We start from the raw sequence: 21,923 nt of genomic DNA, 5'->3' as shown, positions 1-21,923 counted from the left end.
CTCAGATTCTTCCTCTGTTAAACCTAAATTCATGTCCGTACCCTGAAGGTGGACCTGGGGTCACTGGACTCCTTTATATCTGTTCTTCTTAATATTGTCACATTTGTTAAATGTCCTTCTCCTTTTTCCAATACTCAGCTCTTTGATTGGTATATTGGGATGGATCTCTATTGGGTATATATGGATCTATATATGTGGGGTATATATGGGTACATTTGGGGTATATATGGGTATACTTGATGTATATATGGATATATTGGGGGTATATATGGGTATATTTGGGGTATATATGGGTACATATTGGATTGGGTGGCAGCACCTAGTCGCTGGGGCTTACACGCCAGTTACAAAATCCCTCAAAAGCCAGATCAAGGAGAAAAAAGAGTAAACAAGCAGAGGTTTACCAGAGGAGCTGAGGAGCATAATTTAGCTAGAGATTTAGTAAAAATTAAAAGAACTATGAGAAAGGGTAAGAAATAAATCTGTACAGTTAAGAAGGAAAGGATGATTGCTTTGCAAAATTGAAGCTACCAAAATTGACAAATGGACCAATTAGCACAGAAAATTTTTGAAAAGGATGTACCATTAAAAAATGCTCTGAGACCACACTGGTTCTAAATTGAATTCATCTGAGCTTCGTGGACAAACAAATTCAGGGCTACTTGCTCCTGCATCTCCCAAACTGAATGTCTACCACAGAACCAGAGCTCTCATTCCCAGCACCCATCTAAGTGCCTCACAACTGCCTGAAACTCCAGGGAATCTGGTGCCTCTGGCTTCCATAGGCACATGCACTCACATGCATACACTCCTCATACACACAGACACACACACACACACACACACACACACAGAGACATGCACGCACATATGCACACAAAAACATGTATACACATTGTGGAGTCCCAAATTACTCAGGGTCAGAGAATCTGAGCTTGCTTTGCCCAGCAGGGCTGCTGCATAAGGGGATGATTTGACCATGGGCATGGTTATCAGGTGTTTGGAAGGGTCTGCACTTGGCTGTACAGTGTGCTTCGATCTTACAAGGAGGAGGTCTTTTGCCCCGTCCCTAGGCATTGTTATAAAAAGCCCTTTTGAATAAATGGAAAAGGCTATTGGGTATTGACGCACGTCCTCCCGAAGCTATCTTGTATTTCTATCTTTCTCCTCTTTGCTGTCTTTCTAATATTTTCTTATCTCTCCTCCTCATAAGAACCCTAGAAAAGGTTGAAAAGGTGGGACTGGCCTATCACAACACATAAACATAAAATAAATCTTTAAAATACATGATAAAAATCAACTATTTAAAATAAGTCTATTTGCCTTTAATGCCAGCACTTAGGAGGCAGAAGTAGACAGATCTCTGTGTGTTCAAGTCCAGCCTGGTCTACAAAGTGAGTTTCAGGACAGCCAGAGCTGTTACCCAGAGAAACCCTGTCTCAAAAGACCAATAAAATAAAATTAAATGGGTCAGTTACGTAGTCAGATAAAAGGCTTAGAGGCCATAGGACTGGACCCCTCCATACAACCAACTGCTTGTGAAAACAGAACTTTCTGGTTGGAGAAACAGGACCTGACTTACATCTGAAGCCTCGGGGGAGTGGTGACATCTTGAATTGTCTGGAAGCTCATTCATTATTTTCTCAACCTGGATCCAAGATCCCTAAACCATGTAAGGAGGCTTTTTAATTTAAAGAAAGGGAGGGAGGGAGAGAGGGAGGGAGGGAGGGAGGGAATGAGGGAAAGGACAAACAGTTGCCCCTTCCTCTAAGAGTCAATCCAAATGGGCCTGCCAATCGCTTGGATAGCAGTGTCTCTGGCCAATGTCCACTCTCATTCTGTGAGTGTTTTCCTCCACAGTGGCCCCTTTGGTCACTGCCTACTCTTACTCTATTATTCTGTAATAACTGTGCCTATCTTCTCCAATATGTTCTGTATGCCTGCTCTGAATTCTTTCAATGGAAATGACAAGGACAGAGGAGCTGGGGAGTCAAGAGTGACACCCCAGTAACAGAAGCAGATGAAAACTATGTAAACAAAACTAAAATGTATTTAGTTTTTGGAGAATTTTGTACAATGTGTGTTTTGATCATATTCACTCTCCCTCCCCAGCTCCTCCTGGATCCACCCCCCTTTCCTACCCACCCAACTTAGTGCCTGTCTTAGTTAGGGTTTCTATTGCTGTGAAGAGACACCATGGCCACAGCAACTCTTATAAAGTAAACATTTCATTGAGGGGGCTCACTTAGAGTTCAGAGGTTGAGTCCATTATCATATTGACGGGAAGCATGGTAGTGCACAGACAGACATGGTGCTGGAGCTGAGAGTCCTGCATCTTTCAGACAACAGAATGTCAACTGAAAGTCATACTGAGGGAAGCTGGAGCAAAAAGAGACCTCAAAGCCCGCCCCCACAGTGACAAACTTCCTCCAACAAGCCACACCCACTCCAACAAAGCCACACCTCCTAATAGTGCCACCCTCTATGGACCAAGCATTCTAATACATGAATCTATGGAGGCCATTCCTATTCAAACCACCACAGTGTTTTTTCCTTAAAAAGCCATCAAATCTATTTTTTGCTGCTCATATAGTCTTAGATGTGGAGCTTTCCATTGGAACATTTGACAGATTCTTTCGGTCTTTATATTTTTTTTTTTAAGACAGGATCTCAGTGTGGCTCTGGATGTCTTGTAACTCACTCTGTAGATCAGACTGGTCTCAAACTCACATAGATCCACCTGCCTCTGCCTTCCAAGTGTCAAAGGCCTATGGCACCACTCCTGACTTTTGACTTAGGTTCTTCTTTGTTGTTGTTTGTTTTTGTTTTTTGAGACAGGGTTTCTCTGTGTAAAAGCCCAGGCTGTCCTGGAACTTGCTTTATAGACTAGGCTGGTCTTGAACTCACAGAGAGCTACCTACCTGCCTCTGCCTCCTGAGTGCTAGGATTAAAGGTCTGTGCCTCCACTGCCAAGCTTGACTTAGATTCTTTTTTTTTTTTTTTTTTTTTTGGTTTTTCGAGACAGGGTTTCTCTGTGCAGTTTTGCGCCGTTCCTGGAACTCGCTTTGGAGACCAGGCTGGCCTCGAACTCACAGAGATCCGCCTGCCTCTGCCTCCCGAGTGCTGGGACTAAAGGCGTGTGCCACCACCGCCCGGCTTGACTTAGATTCTTAATGCATACTGACATCATTATTATTTAACATTGAGGCAGTGGCTTTCAACACTGGGTGTACATTAGAATATCTAGGAAACTTTTAAAATGTACATATCCCTAGTTAACCATCTGAACCTGAGGACTTGTCATTAGAATTCTTAGAAAACAGATTCCTGAGGTCAGAGGAGATCAGGTATGTTCAGGGTCTATCCTAAACAAAGACGGAGGAGGAGTGTATTGGTGGAGGAAGAGGATAGAGAAAAGGTGGAGAAGAGGAAGGGGAAAATAAATAAATAAAAAATAAAATCATAACATCACCAAAAGGGAAACATTTAATAAATCTCTTGAATACAAACAAAACAAAACAAATCAAATCAAAACAAAACAAATCAAACAAACAAACAAACCGATTCCTGGTTCATACTAACGTGCACCGAGGCGAGAGGTATAATCTTTATAGATTTCAGCAAATGAAGCCTAAAAAAAAAAAGCGAAATAGCAGGCATCATCACTGGTGCCTGATAAAATGCATGTCATCCAGATAAATTGGAATTTCAAGCTAACAATGAATTCTTTCCATCTATGTCTCAAAAATAAAATAGGGTAGATCACACCTATAATAGCAGCACGTGAGAGGCTGAGGCAGAAAGATCGGCAGATTTCAAGTTAGAGCCCAGCCTGGACTACATAGTAAGACTTCCTCTCCAAACACAAAACAAAGCAAAAGCACATACTTTAATTGAAAAAAAACCTTTTCATTGTTTACATGAAATTTAGTTTTCTGATCATTCTTTGTTTTTGCTAAATGTGACAACCTAAAATAAGAAGTGTAAATTAATTCTACTGATGTTGTAACTGATTAACTTGAAAATGCAAGTGATACTAGAATTAATGGCAGTAATTGGTAAGGAGACTGGAGACTAGATAAAACAATAAACCAATAAACAGCCTATTCCCTCTTTTATTCTAACTGTAAATACCTATAAATGCAAACTAAAAAAATCCCCTTTACAATAATGGAAAACATAAAAATATTTAGGGATAAATTTAATGAAGGAAACATAAGACATAAAAAAGAAAACAATATATGAACAAATGGTAGGTATACTTGTTATCATAAAAACATTAAATTTTCTGAATGTAATATATAAATTGTATTCCATTACAATTAGAATCTTTTGGAGGCTTTTGTTTAGTTTGTTGGTTTTGTTTTTGGAGTTCCATGCTGGACTGGAATTCATTGTGTTGCCCAGGCAACACTCAAACTTGCCACTATTCTTTTGCATTACAGGCATAAACAATCATGCCCAGCCCAATAACATTAGCAGGTTTTTAAAAATTTCATAAAGTTATATTAAACTTCCAATAGAGAAATAAATGTCTAGAAATAGCTAAGAAAGCTAAAAAGGACAGTAGAAAAGTTTTGCATTATTACAGATCATGGCTGTGGTGATATATTTTGTCCTCCAATATATTGTGCATCCTAATAAACTTCTCTGGGGTCAGAAGACAGAACAGCAACTAGATAGACATAGAGGCCAGAAAATGGTGGCACACACGCCTTTAATCCTATCATTTGGGAGGCAGAGATCCATCTGGATCTCTGTGAGTTTAAAGCCACACTGGAAACAGCCAGGCATGGTGACACACGTCTTTAATTCCAGGAAGTGATAGCAGAAAGCAGAGAGGCATATAAGGCATGAAAATCAGGAACTAGAGCTGGTTAAGCTTTTAGACTTTTGAGCAGCACAGTTCAGCTGAGATCCATTTGGATGAGGAATCAGAGGCTTTCAGTCTGAGGAAACAGGATCAGCTGAGGAATTGGCGAGGTGAGGAAGCTGTGGTTTGTTCTGCTTCTCTGATCTCCCAGCGTTGACCCCAGTACCTGGCTCCAGGCTTGTTTTTATTAATAAGATCTTTTAAGATTTGTGCTACACATGTATATCCAGTCAGTATGACAGAATAAATATAATAATAGTATGAAAATGAACAAAAATGAATGAATGCATTGAGAAATTAGTACATGACAACAACAGCAATTCAGCTCAGGAGGAAAGATGTCGACTAATCAATAAATGAGGCTGGCATGACAGGGCACTGTATAAAATAATACAAAATGAACCATAGGGCTGGGGGGGTGCAGCTAGATCGGGGGAGATGATTTGCCTGGCTCAAGGCCTTGGCTCCACTCCCCAGTACTGAAAAGGGGGGAAACATAACAATATAGAAATAAAGCTCAGATCATATCATATAAAAATAAGTTATTGTACTATAAAGACTTGAATTAAAAACAAAGATCTTGTGAGAACATTCCAGAGAATAAATATATCCTCTACAGACATTGGAAACACCTTCTATAAAAACAGAAATAATTAAAGAAAATATGGACATAATAACTATTTTAAAATATCAGACTTTTATATAGCCAAAAATAATGTAAACAAAGTTAACAGGGAAATAATAGACATGGTAATAATTTTCAGTTAAAACAACTAATGTGTTAACTTTTTTTAGTTAGCGTCTCACTAGCTCAGGCCACAGCTTGCAATCCTCCTGCCTCAGCCTCCAGAGTGCTGGGATTATAGGTATGTGTCACCATACTCAGCTAGGATTAATTTACAAATTGGTGAGAAAAGAAAAGATGTTTAAACCAAAAGAAAAGCTAACTAAAACACGAAGAAACAATTTATTAAAGAGAAAAATCTAAGCACATGAATATGCTCAAATTCTCCAGCCATTCAAGGAATATAAGAACCCGGTATATATCATTTTCTAGCCATCAGCTTCATAACACACGGAAAGAGCTGTACCAGCGGCTGCCAGGGGAGAAGAAGGAAAAGGGATTTCATACATTGCTGATGATAATACTATCGCCACAGGTTTGTTTTGTTTTGTTCTTTTAATATACAGTCACGGAACAGCTCTTAATTTTTAAAGGCAATTGCTGCACTGAGACAAATGCACAGCTCACCAGAACATTGCTTAATTAATTTCCACATACAGAAAGCACACAGATCAAGAAACAGATTACCAGTTCCCCAGAATCACCCTCACCCATGCTTCTTTCCATTTCTCTCCCACCTCCCCAAAGTAGCCAATTTGATCTAACCCACCATTAGGGATAGATCAACATTTCTATGTGTGCTCAATATGCATAATACTTATGGAATGTTTACCTTAGTGGTCAAGAAAAGGAAATAAAATTAGTAATTTATTTGATCAATTTTATCATTGCTATGATAAAATACCCGACAAAATCAACCTAAGTTCATTTTGACTCACAGTTTGAGGGTAGAGTGCATCATGGCAAGGAAGTTATGGAGACAGGAACATCAAGTTGACTGGTAACACCACATCTACATTTAGGAAGCAGAAAGTGATGAGTGCTTATGCTCAGCCTTCTCCTTTTTATGCAGTCAAGGACCCGATTCTAGGGAATGGTGCCACCCATGGTTAGGGAGGGTAGGTCTTCCCACTCCAATTAACATTATGTAAATAATCCCTTATAGATGTGTCCAGAGATTTGTCTCCAAGATGATTCTCGGTGCTTTCAAGTTGACAATCAATACAAACTATCACAAGTCCATCCCTTGGCAACTTGATGCCCAAACATATCACTTTTCAGACATCACTTTCTACTTCATGTCTCAATAGGCTCATAGCCACCTCATAATGCAAAATGCATTGTTTAACTTCAAAATTACCATAGTCTCGAGCAGTTCCAATACTATTCAAGAGTGTAACTGCAGAATCTCTTCTGAGACTTTGCTGGGGGATGTCTTTCTGTATGCTATGAATATGTTGTTCCCACTGGCTAATAATTAGGTTGCTTTGGCCTATGGCAACCGAGAAACATATGGCTACAAAGACTAAGACAGTCTTTTAACTGTGAACTCCTTTTACATATTCCTAGAATACAATGGCACAAAGGAAACATCCCCATTCCACAAGGGAGGAATTGTGGACACAGTGTTTTGGAAAGATCAAACCCAAAACAAGATAGAAACTGAAATGGGAAAATACCAAATTCTGCAGATCCATGTTAAGCATCTGGGATGCTAATGAAATAGGGCTCTAAAAGGATTGAGTAGCTAGCTCCTCCTCTCCAGCTCTGCTGCCTGTAGCATATATAGCCTGTCTCATGGGTTGGCTCTACGCCATAGCTGAAGTTTTCCTTGGCAGATGTCCCATGACCCTGGCATCTCCAACATTCTGGACTCTCATTTCAATTCCTGCTTTACCTTTACAGCTTTATGCAATTGGCTTTCAGGGCCTTCTTACAGAGAATCTGACCATGTTGGGCATTCTCTAGCCTCAGCAGCCTTCTTGAACTTTGGCACAAAATTCCAGAAGCCCATCATCCTTGCATCTTTCATACCCATAAAACCAGTACCACATGGGTGATGATGCCAAGTTCTGCTGCCAGGTTGAGATGCAGCCTGGTCCCCTTAGACCACAGTTACCATGTTTTCTATCTGAATCTGTAGTTATTTTGGAGCAAGGAACCACTTAGGCATCATTTTCAGTTCGAACTCTCTCAAATGGATTCACATTCTCATAACCCACAGCCTTCAGTGTCTGGGATCTTGCCTTCAGGACACCTTTCCTACTGTCCCCAAATTTAAACTTGCTTATACCCCTTTCCTCACAGAATTTCATCTCTCTGTCTATCGTGTGTGTGTGTGTGTGTGTGTGTGTGTGTGTGTGTGTGTGTGTGTTTGTCCTCTCTCTACTCTCTCCATTTTTTCCTGAGAAAGTCTGTCTTTCCCCCTAAAACCTCATGAGCTGGGCCTTCAGTGTTGGTGTTTCTTTCAGCCTTCTTCTCTTTTAGACTCCAGCCAGAATGGACCATTGATCTCTGCTCAAAGTTCCAAATTCTTACACAGCCATCCTGTAACCCACTTCCAATAGTGTAAGCACCACATGGTCAGAATTTCCAAAGCAATGACCCCGCTCTCAGTTCTAAGTTCCTGTATAAGCTACCTTTCTTTTTGCTGTGATAAAATACCTGACAAAATCCACTTTAGGAAAGAATGGGTTATTTTGACTCAGATGGAGGATATAGTTATAGTTCATCATGGCAAGGAAGTTGCAGGATCAGGAACATAGGGTAACTAGCTGATCACATTACATCCACAGTTGGGGAGCAGAGAGTGATGGATGCTTGTTATGCCCAGCCTTCTCCTTTTAATGCAGTCCAGGACACCAGCCCAGGCAATGGTGCTGCCCACAGTTAACTCGAGTTTTTCTACCCCAATTAACCTAGTATAGATGATTCTTCACAGACATGCCCAGAGATTTGTCTCCAAGGTAATTCTAGATCCTGTCAAGTTTATCATCAATATACAAGCAGCCCATTAATCAAAGCAGAGTACCTGAATTAAAGGTAGTCCTCCACAACACAGAATATTTTACAATTGTTAAAAAGTACAAATTAATGAACAAAAATGTTCATGGCAGCACTGTCCATAATAGCTCCAAGGTCAACCAGTAGATGGATAAATAAATTCTGATATAACCATATGATGAGGTATTATACAGCCATTAGAATGAATAACTAAATGCAAGTGCATTCTGAATGCTATACATAATGATGTTATATTATAGAATACCACGGAGTGGTTTATTCTCTATAGAATCCAAAAAAAAACTGCTAAAGAAATTTATGTTGTTAAAGTCAAGATGATGAGTACCCTTAGGAGGAGGCATAGGCGGGAGAGGCTCTGGGAAACTGGTAATATTCTACTTGGTTTTAAAATCATTTTCATATTTATTTATTGTATATGTGTTTGTGCATTGTGTGAGTGCACACATGCCATGTACATGCGGAAGTCAGAGAACAATTTGGAGAGTAAGGTCTCTCCTGCCACCATGTAGGTTCCAGGGATCAAACTCAGGTCACCAGGCTTGGTGCCCTTATTCTCTTAGCCATCTCAGACAGTGTAGAGGGGCCCCCAAACAGCTTGACCACACAGCTGCCATGACAGGCTTAGAGGCCCAGACACAGCTTCTGTGACAGGCTCACTGGCAGGCAACACCCAGACCCAGGAAAAGCCATAAGCTGACCCCATCCAGGGAGGGCCTATATCTAAGGGAAGTATCTGACATCCCAAACATTCCAACCATTAGATAAGGTGGCCAAATGTTCCTGAGTCTAGCACACACCTGTTTTTGTTTTACAGATACCCCTAGACAAATGTCAGCCAATCAGGTCCTCAACTCTGGAAATTCCTTCACCTCTGCTATGATTAAAAACTCTATCTTGCCTGAGTTCAGGGCTCTCTGCACTCACTCCTGCACTGGACAGACAGAAAGAGAGACCAAGCCCCAGAGCTTGAAAATAAAAGCTCTTTGCTTTTACATATGGGATTTGGTCTCTGTGGTGGTCTTTGGGGGCATAACAACAGCACCATATTCTGTTTCTTGATTGGGTGCTGGTTGCATGTGGAAATTCATTAAGCAGTATACTGATGATTTGTGCTTTTGTCTTGGTCCATTTTCTGTTCCCTAGAACAAAATTCCTGAAACTGGAGAATTTAGAAACAATGGAAGGATATTTGGGACATGGTTTTGAAGGCTGGGAAGTTCAAGAGTACAGCCTTGGAGTCTTTTTCGCATCTGGTGCAGGCCTTCCTACTACAGTATAACACGGCAGGAGACGTCACATGGCAGGAAAGCCCTGTACCAGCTGAGGTCTCCCTTCCTCTTATAAATTCACTAACCACCATCATGGAGCCCTCACTCTGATGGCCTTTTCTAAATCTCCTTACTTACCAGAAGCTCTTTCTCTAGAAATCATTAACATAGGAATTTCGAGATTAAGTTTTCAATACATTAACTTGGGGGGCCAGGGGCGCATTCAATTGTATCACTACTCAAAAGATAAAAGAGCAGGAACTGGGGCAGGTCCCTGGGCCTTCGCACCATAGAATAGTAAAAGCAGAATGGCAAAATGATTATCGAATTCCATTTTCAATGCAACACAAAATAAAAACTCTGTGATTGTCCTAAAATGTATATGAATACACATATATATGAGGATATAAATGGTTCTATATAATTTATATGCAGAGAATAAAAATATGGAAAGTCCTAAAGTGGGTTAATATGGCTTCTGTATGTGAGGAAGAATGGATGAGGGCCATGATATTGCTGGAGAAGGAAAAGCGAAAAGAAAAAAAGGTGTGGCCTTGCTTTAAAAAAAATATATAATATATACCATTTGTGCAAAAATTGTTACAGAAAATCAGAAGTCCTACCAAGGTTTTAAAAATCTGTGGTCCAATAAATGACACACATTATATAATCCAAATGCATTGCATATTATGAACATTTAATCATTGGATAAAATTTGAAGTCTAAAGATTATTAACAAACACTAAAAACACAGTGTATTATCAGACTAAAGAATACAAAAACTATTTATCATTGCTAGTAATATAGCAACTCAGACAACATGAAAATCCTTTTACTATAATCACCTAGATATACTGAGTAAAATCTCTCATGATTATTTTAAATGTACAACTAGGCTCACAAATAATAAACGCCAACCCCTAGGTGCCAGAAACAAAGGGGAAAAAGAAAAAGCAGAAGAGTGAATGCCTGAGATAACAGGGGGTATTTGTCTCCAGAAGCTAAGGGGTTGGGATTTAATACCCTACACAGGCACAGGAAATGAGGCTTTGGACTCTAGGGGGTAGAGAATTCAACTGAGAACTTCACATAAAGCCAAGACCCTCAAAGAACTAGTTTATTTATGAAAAGATTTAAAAACAAGAGAGACCACAGGGCAACCGGGCTTTGGGTGGGAAAATAATAAAAGCTCTCTGAGAATTTAAAACCACAGGACTACAATTCATACTGCTAAACTCTACCCACATAATCAGGAGACTCCAGACTAAAAAGTTACATAAGAACAGTCCCTTAAGCACTGATACCCCTGGGAACAAGTCAAACAAAGACATGGAAGAAAAGCGCCCACATCCCAAATGTCATGGACTCTTCCAGACATACAGACATGTAAAACAACGACAAAGTGCTATTAATGATGAGTTTCCAAAGAAAAATGAGAAAGCCCACAAGTGAACAATCCGGACTGATCAAGTGTCTGCACATAGTACAAACACATAAATAAGTCCTCCCCCACAAATACACACAGATCACACAATAAACACATAAAGCAACTGAAGAATAGAAAAGAATAAATCATACCCTAAAAATAGAACTCTGTGAGTGGGGAAGATTGGAAAAAAATAGAATAATAACAATACCAAAAACTCACATGGCATATCTTGGAATAATTTTTTTGAGATTATAATTACATCATTTCTCCCCTTCCCTTTCTTCTTTCCAAACCCTCTCAGGTACTCCTCCTCAGCATAAATCTCTTTTAAAGATTACAGAAATGACCTAAAGTTCTTCATTAAAGTAGGTAACCAAATTCTAAAATGATTAGAAAATATGTCATGTTTATGAGCAGGAAGAGTCACTACAGTAAAGGCTAATTTATAAATGATACAATTCTTCTCAAACTCCAATAGCTAATTTCACAAATTTGACAAGCTGATTCTAATGTGTGTACAGAGGGTAAAAGGACCAAAAAATTTGAAGAATCCAGGTGAGGGCAGGGTTCATGGTACCAGAAAGCAAGAAAATTATAAAGCTATAGTATTCAATACATGAAACATTTGTGAGAAAATACCTCCACAGATCAGTGGATGGTAACAAGCAGCCTAAAATGAGAGTCACATGCATGTAGGAGCCTACCATATGACAGAAGTGTCATTATAAATGAGTAAAAACAAACAAATTATTCAATAAATACCCCTAAGTAATTCACAACGAATTGAATGAATAGATGCCCTTGAGAAGCAAAATTTAAAAAAGAAAGGAGAAAATCGTTGGAGAACCCACTTGATTCTCCTTATTCATAGTATTTTGGATCTCTATATCATAAGTGAACACTAGATTAGCAAATACTGAAAGAATGCTCCTTGGGGAATATAGGGTTGGGTTCCTGTCAGGCTTTGGCCACCATTTCTATGAACTGATCAATATATACCTTGTTTTACAAGTATTTCTCTTTAAATATAATTCATTTACTGTGTATTGTCGATTCATTAACACTAAATTCATGCCAACAGTACTATCACACATGCTTGAATTAGTTTTATTTAACACATGTATTTTCTCCATAAGGTACCTCACAGCTTTCTTACACTTAAGGAATACTAGGCAACACTTCACTACTAGCTTGGAAGCCATTTTCAATAGCAAACTCTCGAAGACACACACACACACATACACATACCTACATGAAAAGCGTGATGTGTAAGTTTATCTCTAGAAGGACACTTGGTTATGATCTGAAAGCTTAAACAGAAAGGCAGAGTATCATCTTGTTTCACCTCAACTGGAACCATGCATTTGACTATTTTTTTCACCACCTTTTCACATGATTGCACATTTTAATTTTGGAAATAAGTTTTAGTGAGCAGGAAAACTGGTAAGTATGAGCTCTGAGCATGAGCATCAACTACATCTATATGGTTTTTCTAGGGTTCCAGAAAAAAAAAAACTCTGAGAATAAATAACCAAATGATATTCACAAAATAACAAAAACGGTCATCTGAGCCCGCCTGAGGCTTTAGACATTTCTCAAACCCTGCATTATCAGTCAGTTTTAATATAAGAGGAAAGGAGTTTTATACACTTTTTTTATAGTTGTAATATGTTTTGTACAGTTTTAATATGAGATAAGAGGAAAGGAGTTGACGACCTCAGGTTTTGTTTTTTTTTTTTTCCTTAGCTGCTGTCCAGCCCATAATGGATGGCACCATTCCCTAGACAGAGGACTCTGAGCTATATGAGACAGGAGAAAGCTATGTGAAAACCAGCACACGAAAGCAAGAGTGTGTATATTCTCTTTTGCTCTTGACTGCATTGTGAGTGACTGGCTGTTTGACTTCCTGCCTTGACTTCTCTGAAAAGATGGACTGGGACCTGGAATTTTAAGCCAAATAAACCCTTTCCTCCTCTGTGATTCTTTCAGTAAAGGTATTTTATCTCAGCAACCAAAATGTTTTCATGTAGCAGTTATTTTGTTGTTGTTGTTGTTAAAATTTAGTATAAAGTTACAAAATTCTTGTGAACTTTTTAAAGTTTTATGATAAATCTATAGCTATATCCCTTTTTAGTCTCCATTAATATGGCTAGCTTTTTACTTTTTTTTCAGTACTGGGGCTCAAACCTAGGGCCTTGTACCTATTTATTTTGAATTTAATTGCATTAGAATCAGAGAATATAATGTTTCTCATTGATTAGTAATTGTGGTCTATTTTGATAAATGTTTCTGTGTACTTAAAATGTGTATTATTTAGAGTTGATCTTAAAAATCATGTTTCAAAAACTGATTTTAGTCCCATAAACGTGTTTGCACATGCACATATCTATATAGAATATACACATACATTCATATACATTCACATGACACATCAGGTTAATTAGTTAGGCTGTCCAATCTTCCATACATTTATTTTATATTTCCATAACAAATTATTGAAAAGATATATCACAAAGCTTCCTCTATCAATTTAGCCTAGCACGTATGCAAATTTCTGCATTCATTTGAAAGCTTTGCTATTAGATGCACATACATCTAAAATTACTTTTTCTTCCTGGTGAATTATTCTTTTTAGCATTTAGTAATGATCTTTAAGTCCTCAACAGTGTTCTTTGTATTGTGAACTGAAGTTCCCATGGGGGAGGAAAAAAAAGAGGTGCACCCGTGATAAAGATTATACAAGGCCAAATGCCTTCATTTTGTGATTGTGGAAAATTCAAATGTTTCAGCCCAAGTCAAATTATTTTGGGCTGTTTTCAGTCCCTTTAAAAGTCATGCATTACCCATTCCTAAGTTTGACAGAAGCCATGAATTTGAGAGAGAGCAGGGAGGGGGGGGCATATATGGGAGAGGTTGCAGGGTGGAAAGGGAAGGGAAAACAGGATGTAATTACATTTTAATTTTAAAAAAGAATGAAAAAAACCAGTATGGATGTATTTTTAACAAGCCGCTAGCTTCCATCAATCCATTCTAACAGTGTCATCGATAGTGTGTGAGGCCTATGATGGAGAATTCCACACTTTGCTATAACCCTCATAATCAATGTTTCCACCAATGTATTAATGTGTTTTGATATATAACTTTCTTTTTTTTTTCACTGTAAAACTTTATGAAACTGTTGCTATGTTAGAACATAGAATTGGAGGTAAGATAGGTTTCTGGGCATGGCCATACATAGTTAAATAAATTATCACTTATTCTTTGAGGTGAAAGTTGCGTTTTTACATCGATAGCATTAAAACCTATCTTGTCTGATGCTAGTATTACCACGATTTCAATTATACCATTTTCCTGCCCCTGAGGGTTTCTTTTGCTTTTCTATAAGATTAGATAGTCATTTCAAAAGATACCTGGTACAGTTCATCCATTATTTCTGATATATGTAGCAGGCAGGCTTGTATGATCTGGATTGTTTCTTGATCTTGAGTTCTAAAGCTTTAAAAATAATGAAATATAACCTCACCCTTAGACAGAAATAAATTGTTTGATATACAATCAGAACAGCAGAATAAGTTGTATAGTGTACATAACCAGGGCCCTGTCTTATCAGTCAAGTTGTCAGACCACATTAATTATAAGACTCAATCTGAACATACTGACTTTATATTTCCAGCAAACATGAAAAATAGAGGTACTATCGTTCTCAGTCTTTCTCAGATTCTTATATGGCCCTCATCCCTGAAGGTAGTCCCCCACTGAAGATGGTTGGTTATGGAATCTCCAAAAATGATTACAGTTTGATGATGGAAATATTTTATTTCAATAATAGTTTAGCATTCCTCTCCTCCTCAGCCACTCACAGATATTACCTAATGGTATTCTCTCCTGCTATGCGGGTTCTTCAGGATGCTTCCAAATTGCTCTAGCCTCCTGATTAGGTATCATCTGAGACCAGCACTAAGCTCAAGCCTAGTTTATCACTGGCAATGTATGGATCCCAATACTGGAAGTATATTTCATCACTGATATTTAACCTAGTCTTACCAATAATGATTTGCTAAGGGCTACCAACACTCACACTGTGCATCTGCCTGCAGTGTAAATAAGGCTCTACTTTTCTCTACTACAATGGATTTCAAGGGCCCTGGTTAAGACTGGAAGTTGGGGTCAGCTGTTTTCAAGGAGGCTGGAAGAAGTTTTTGTTCATCTTAATCAGGATGGCTGTCTGGCTTCTCATATTTATGTACTACATAGAAAGCTTTTAAAAACTCATTGAAGTCTATGCTTCCATCTTTGTTGAAGTCCATTGTGTTGGCAAGCTCATCAATTTGGGAATCATCAATATGAACATTGTAGTGAGTATTGAAAAGTTTCCACATGGTCCGGAATTCATCCATAGAGATCATACCTAAAAGGAAACAGGAGAAGGTTAAGTGCCAATGTTAAGACCCCCCTGAAAGAGTAGGGGAGAAGCCACACTGACTGAACAGTCCTAATTACAAGCTCACTAATAGGCCTGAGACTCAAAACACTGAAGGAAACAGAAGAATAAGATCATACATGTAAGAAACAATATGCCACTTGCAACTACCAAGGATCCTGGGAATATTCTAATGCCAAAAAGAGTAACAGGTGAAGACATAGTTAGCAGATGTGGACAAAAGTGGTGTAGAAATTATAAGAACTAAAATCCCAGGGTGCAGGACACGGAAGGATGTCAGAATAGAGAGCAACATTAAAACAGGAGAAAGTATCCTGAGAGGTGGTGTGTGTGTGTGTGTGTGTGTGTGTGTGTGTGTGTGTGTACCCACAGCCCAAGCCATATTGCACATGCTGAGGTCAGAGGACAACTTGAGAGATGAATCTTGGGGATTGAATTCAGATCATTATGGACAGCAGCAAGCACCTTTGCCCGATGAGTCATCTCATAAACCCACTGTGGCTGTTTTGATATGCCATAATCTACTTTCATGGATCACTATTGATACTTTGTCATACTCAAATGTCTCTGCACAGAGGTTGGGGTGGTGGCAGGGTGCTGAGGATGATACCCAGAGCCTCATACACAACAGGCACTCTCTCTACGACTGAGCTCTCTTCCCAGCCCTGCATCTTTAAGTTAGAAAATCAGTAATTATATATCAAAGCTAAATCAAAACTGATTTTCCAATCCCTTGAACAAAATTAGAACTCTTTTTCATATTAGCTAAGATACTAAAGCAGAAAGTGAATTATCCTTAATTGGTTCTTAGCCTTGTGGCTAAGATCAAGGGAGAGTGAGTTGTCTTTCTCATCTCTGCTGGTGGTTTATAGAAAGGAGCTATTCCAGGGAGACCAGTGACTTCAAAGGCTTCTGTAGAACGCTATGGTCTCCAGCACAGAATTTGTGGCCAAGCTAAATTACTAATGATTTTAAACACTAGTTTATCTTTTCTCTTCATGTTTCCCCAAGTTTGGATGAAGAATGAAATTGGTGAAAACTGAGTCCTGAGTTCAAGGGAAAAAAAAAACTAGTTTTTGCTTTGTAGTACTCCTGAACCAATCAACGTTCACTTACCTGAGTGATCAGTGTCGATGACATTAAATATGATTTTCAGGTCAGATCGGTATCTGTACAAAGTTTCAATTAGACTAGATTTCATCTAGAATAAAAAATTTTTTAGGTGTTAAAATACTAAGGATTAACAATACAGATTAATTTCAGCAAATGTAACGAATACAAAATAATCTTGCAAATTCTTTTTCCTTTCTTTTTATCTTTTTATGGTGCTAAGGGATAAACCCACAGTCCCATAAGCATGCTGGGCAAGTGCTTTACCACTGAACTAGGTCTTAAGAGCATGGACTCATATACGAGAAGGCAAGACATCACTTGGCCTAACCAGTTTGAGTTAGATTAAAGATTTGCTCATGTGCGCTACAGGGACAAACAGTCAGCATGACAGCAGGAAATAGCACTTGCAAATCTACAGAAAGGTCTTCAGGAATTGTTCGATTTCATCTTCTACGGTCTTTTCCTATTAAGAAAATTTTTTATTCATTTTACATACCAATCACAGATCCCCCTCTTCCCTTCTCCCACTCCTCCAGCCTTCCCCCCCCACACAATTCACCCCCCCATTCCCTCCTACAAGAAGGTAAGGCCTCCCATGGGGATTCAGCAAAGCCCAGCACATTCAGTAGAGGCAGGACCAAGCCCCTGCCCCTGCCTCAAGGCTGTTCAAGGTGTCCCACCATAACTAGTGGGCTCCAAAAAGCCAGCTCATGTACCAGGGTTGGATTCTGATCCTACTGCCGGGTGCCTCTTAAGTAGATCAAGCTACACAACTGTCTCACTATGCAGAGGGCCTAGTCCAGTCCCATGCAGGCTCCACAGCTATTGATCTATATTTCATGAGTTCCTACTAGTTTGGTTTGGATGTCTCTGTAGGTTTTCCCACGATCTTGATGCCCCTTGCTCATAGAATCCCTCATCTTCTGTGGTCTTAAAGGATAGGAGCAGAAAACAAAGAAGTAAAGCAACTTTCCCAGAGGTAAGGTAGCTACTGAGTGCTATTTGGATTGTAGTCCCTGTGTGCTGAAGCCTATGATCTGACTCATTGTGGTAAACTGTCTCTACCACCCAAAGCCTTCTTCCTATGGATAATTTCCCATCTAGCCTACATGATTCTCTCTGTTCTTCCCATCTTCCCTGCAAATGATCACCCAAGTCTTCCTTCCCATTCACTGTGTTTTATCGCTGATGAATTGCTCACTAGTTAGATGGGATCTGATCAGTGTTCATGTGGTATTGTCATTTTAATAAGATATTTTGTATCTTTTAATACTTTAGGGGATATTCTAGGACATGTCAGCAAGTCTGTACATGTATGTTGAGCATGTGAGTGGTATTTTTTATGAGAGACTGTTGTTACATTGTTATATCTGCCCTTTTGCTGGACAGCGCTTGAAACTAAGAATGTCAGATTTGATGTAGATTTGCTTACAAAAGTTTAGCTTTTTTATTTTGTCTGTTCTACAGAGAATGCACACATTTCCCAACCTCCTCACCACGTTCCTGGGAGATTCCCTTTTGGCCTTTCTTGAAACTGTCATTCCCATTCATTAGATAACTCCACCCTCAACTTTTGAAAGCATTCTGTTGCTTAGAGGTTGTCCAAAGGGTATTTTGAGGGAACCCGATTTTTAGCTGGAACTAATATGTCACTCACCTCTTTCACAGGCTTTTCAATGTGGACATCCTGGAAGCTGGACATGTAGTCAACATTTCCATCACTGTCGATGTTTACCAGGTGTGACCTCAGAGATCTCCATGGTAAGTTCAGCCCCAAAATGCTCTCCATAGAAAAAGCCCACTGGGCCAGTGAAATCTTCCCTAACAGCAACAACAAAAGCCCATATGATTGGTGTATAATTTGACAAAATAAAGGTGCATGCTCTCTGCCAGAGCTAGTGGCAGCCTGTAGTTTTGAGGCCTGAGGGCCCCCTGCTCTCCTCCATGATCTATCTGACCAGGCTCTAGAGCCTTGAGGGAACAATAAGTAAAGACATTTTTTGTTCTGTAAATCTTACAGTCACATGAAAGAAATTCCATTTGTAGCTGGGCACTTGGGAGGTAGAGGCAGGTGGACCTCTGAAAATTCAAGGCCAGCCTGGTCTATAGAGCAAGTTCCAGGACAGCCAAGGCTACACAGAGAAACCCTGTTTCAAAAAAACCAAATAAACAAATAATAAGTAGAAAAAAGAAAAAAGAAAAGATCTTTTTCCCTGTATCTAATATACAAAGTAAGGTATTACAGAGGATTTGAAAACACAGAAAAAAGACTTACTTTCATTTTTAATATTTTAGCATATCATTCATCTATTTTTCCCAACTAATGTTTTTTGGTTTAATATTATATTGTATTATAATATTATACAATATAATATTATATTGTAATTTGTCAAACCACAGATATTTTTATTTTTCTGATTATTGAAGATATATATTCATTTGAAGCAACTTTTTGTTGGGGATCAAACCTAGTATATATAATAGGCAAGCTATATTTCCAAACAGAGTCTCAATATATAACTCAGGCTAGCCTTGAACTCACTATATAGCCCAGGCTGGCCTCAAACTTATAATCTTCCTTCATCCTTTCCGATAGGTGTGAGTCACCATGCCCAGCACTTAAATGATTTTGAATAATCACATTTATTATTTCTAGTCTTTCTACTAAGTATATCAATATTTATCCATAAATACACACACACACACACACACACACACACACACACACACACACATATATATATATATATATATATATATATATATATATATATAGTTTGTCTTTCACTATTAGACTTACTTTATGTGACTGAATGTTTTGCCTGCATGTATGTCTGGGCACCATATGTGTACAGTGCCCATACCTTGAATACAATATGTAGCTGAAGCTGGGCTTGAATTCTTTTTCTTCCTCCCTCCACTTCCCCAGTGCTAGAATACAGACATGAGCCACCACATTCAACATTTATTCTTACTTGTCTAAATGCTTTTACAAACCATGAGATCAGGTCTCAGGATGGAGCTCAGTTGGTAGACTGCTTGTCTAGCATGCACAGAGCCCTGGGTTTGATCGCCAGTACCACATAAATTTGGCATGGTGGCCTAAATCTATAATCTCATCACAAAGGAGGTGAAGGCAGGAGGATCAAAAGTTCAGGTATTCATCCTTAGCTACATATGGGGTTTGAGACCAGATTGTTGTAGAGACTTGTCTCAAAAATTTCCAAATAAAACTAAACCATAAAATAGGGTAAAATATATCAAATAATTATTTTTAAGTGAATTATAGGATATCTTTATTAAAATATCAAATTACACTGACTGGGTTTTGAATGACAAAACAACTTGGAATTCCCGGTATTCATAGCAAAATCCAAATTTGGTTGTGATATTCTAATATTTGACTATTTCATGTTTTTTCATATACATTTATCAATAAGATCAGCCCTCTTGCAGGCCATAAGAATATATTATAGAGATTCAGCTGTGTATAAAAGCTATACTTTGATGGACCAAGGGTCCGTCAAATGGGAAGCCATTTATCACGGAATATTTGATGCTATACAGTTTTAATATTCAGCTGCACCTTGCTATGAATTTCTTGTGGGCCTGTATACTACTAGACCATTTGGCAAACAGTTCTGCTTCTCAGACTTGCTGAACCTCTAGGTAACTAACTCCACCACTGAGCCTTGGAGACAAGCAGGCTGTAGATGCACAGCTTTGATTCCTGTGCATCCCTTGCCTTCAGGCCTAGTGGCTTTCCAGAGCAATTGACTGAGAACAAAGGAGGTTTTTGCATAACCAGGTGGAGTAAGGACTGGAGTGGAATTCCAGAGGCAGACACAGAACTGCTTGGCCAGAGAAAAGAGGAAAACAGAGATTCTGTAGAGAGTAAGGCAGATCTCTTGTAGAGTTTATCAGGGCCAGGGGTAAGGAGCCAGGAAGGATAGATGGAGGAAGAAGGAGCAGACGAGGAAGATGGGGACTTAGTTATTACCAGGGCTATGAGGGGACAGAAAAAGTAGGTACAAAGAGGAACTGAGACTCAGGATGAAAGTGAAGCTGTATAGACAGAGTTTTGTCATAAAGGAATAAAGCAAATGGACAAAAGAGCGTAGTGTATATAGATTCCTTTCCCTCAGATACCCCACACTTGATGTAGGTCTTCCCCAAGACTCTGGGAGGAATTTTCTCAGGGCTGGAACTTGGGAAATTTCCATTACAGCCCTTAATTGTCCTCCGTATTCTTGTTAGGTTTAAGCACAAAGGTTAGACTGACCTCCTAAAATATTCTGTCCTTCGTCTCTATAAAAGGTGGTGTAAGAGTTTTCTTCAGTGCCTGCTGTCATGCTGAATGAAGCTGCCTGAAATCAGGGATTTTTTATAGAAACTTCCAAATTTTATGATTCAGTTTCTTTAACAGTTACAGAATCATTAAGACTTTTGATTTGTTTCTGTCTCAGTTTAGAATGTGTGTATAGATGTACATATTTTAGGAATATGTCCATTTGATGTAAAGTTCTAATTCACTGCCAGACAAATTTTTATAATGTATCTTATGATCTTAATGATTATAAATTCCATAATAACACCTCTTTCTATCTTACTATTGGTTAATTGTACTTGAACCTGTGTTTTCTGTGTGCTCTTTCTTCATTTTATCAAGTTTTCTAGTTTCTTCAAAGAACTATTTTCTTATTAGTTGATAACAGTTTCATCTTTTAAAATACATGCATTCAAAGTGACCAGTGTTTCTCTTTGTATTCTGTAAACTTTACATGGTGAATTTCCATTACTATTCAGCTTGAGTATTTTAATTTCTACTGTGATTTCTTCTTTGATTCAAGGATTATTCAAAAGTACATTTCATTTCCAAAAGTATGTATGTGTGCGTGCATATGTGTGCACATAGTTGTTGTGTGTATTTTGTTATATATCACAGGCTAGCACCGAACTAGTGATTCCCTTGCCTCTGCTTTAAGTGTTGGGATTATAGGCATGTGCCACCAAAAGGGATTTTTATGGTTAGATTATATTGAGCTGTACCGCTGCTCACTCTGTCAGGGAATTATCTTTGGTCTGTCTCCTTTAGTTGCTGAGGGAAGAATATTAAAATCTCCCACTATGATGGCAGATTTTTCTACTTC

General features: G+C 38.7%; 1 protein-coding gene across 2 annotated transcripts in view; it reads right to left on the bottom strand.

Moving 5' to 3' along the window:
- Nucleotides 1-11,433: 11,433 nt before the first annotated feature.
- The window catches only part of Ppef1 (protein phosphatase with EF-hand domain 1), a 124,933-nt gene continuing 114,443 nt past the window's right edge, over nt 11,434-21,923 (bottom strand). For both annotated transcript variants that reach the window (XM_037199093.1, XM_028873261.2), the window contains 3 exons: nt 18,431-18,594; nt 16,777-16,861; nt 11,434-15,627 (listed from right to left, as the gene is read on the bottom strand). In XM_037199093.1, the coding sequence (XP_037054988.1) occupies nt 15,428-15,627; nt 16,777-16,861; nt 18,431-18,594 (449 nt within the window). In that variant the 3' untranslated portion in view covers nt 11,434-15,427. The remainder of the gene's footprint in view (nt 15,628-16,776; nt 16,862-18,430; nt 18,595-21,923) is intronic.

Source organism: Peromyscus leucopus, chromosome X, assembly GCF_004664715.2.
Source record: "Peromyscus leucopus breed LL Stock chromosome X, UCI_PerLeu_2.1, whole genome shotgun sequence".
Classification (NCBI taxonomy): domain Eukaryota; kingdom Metazoa; phylum Chordata; class Mammalia; order Rodentia; family Cricetidae; genus Peromyscus; species Peromyscus leucopus.
Note: the sequence above shows the minus strand (reverse complement) of the source record. Positions and strands in the feature narration are given on the sequence as shown.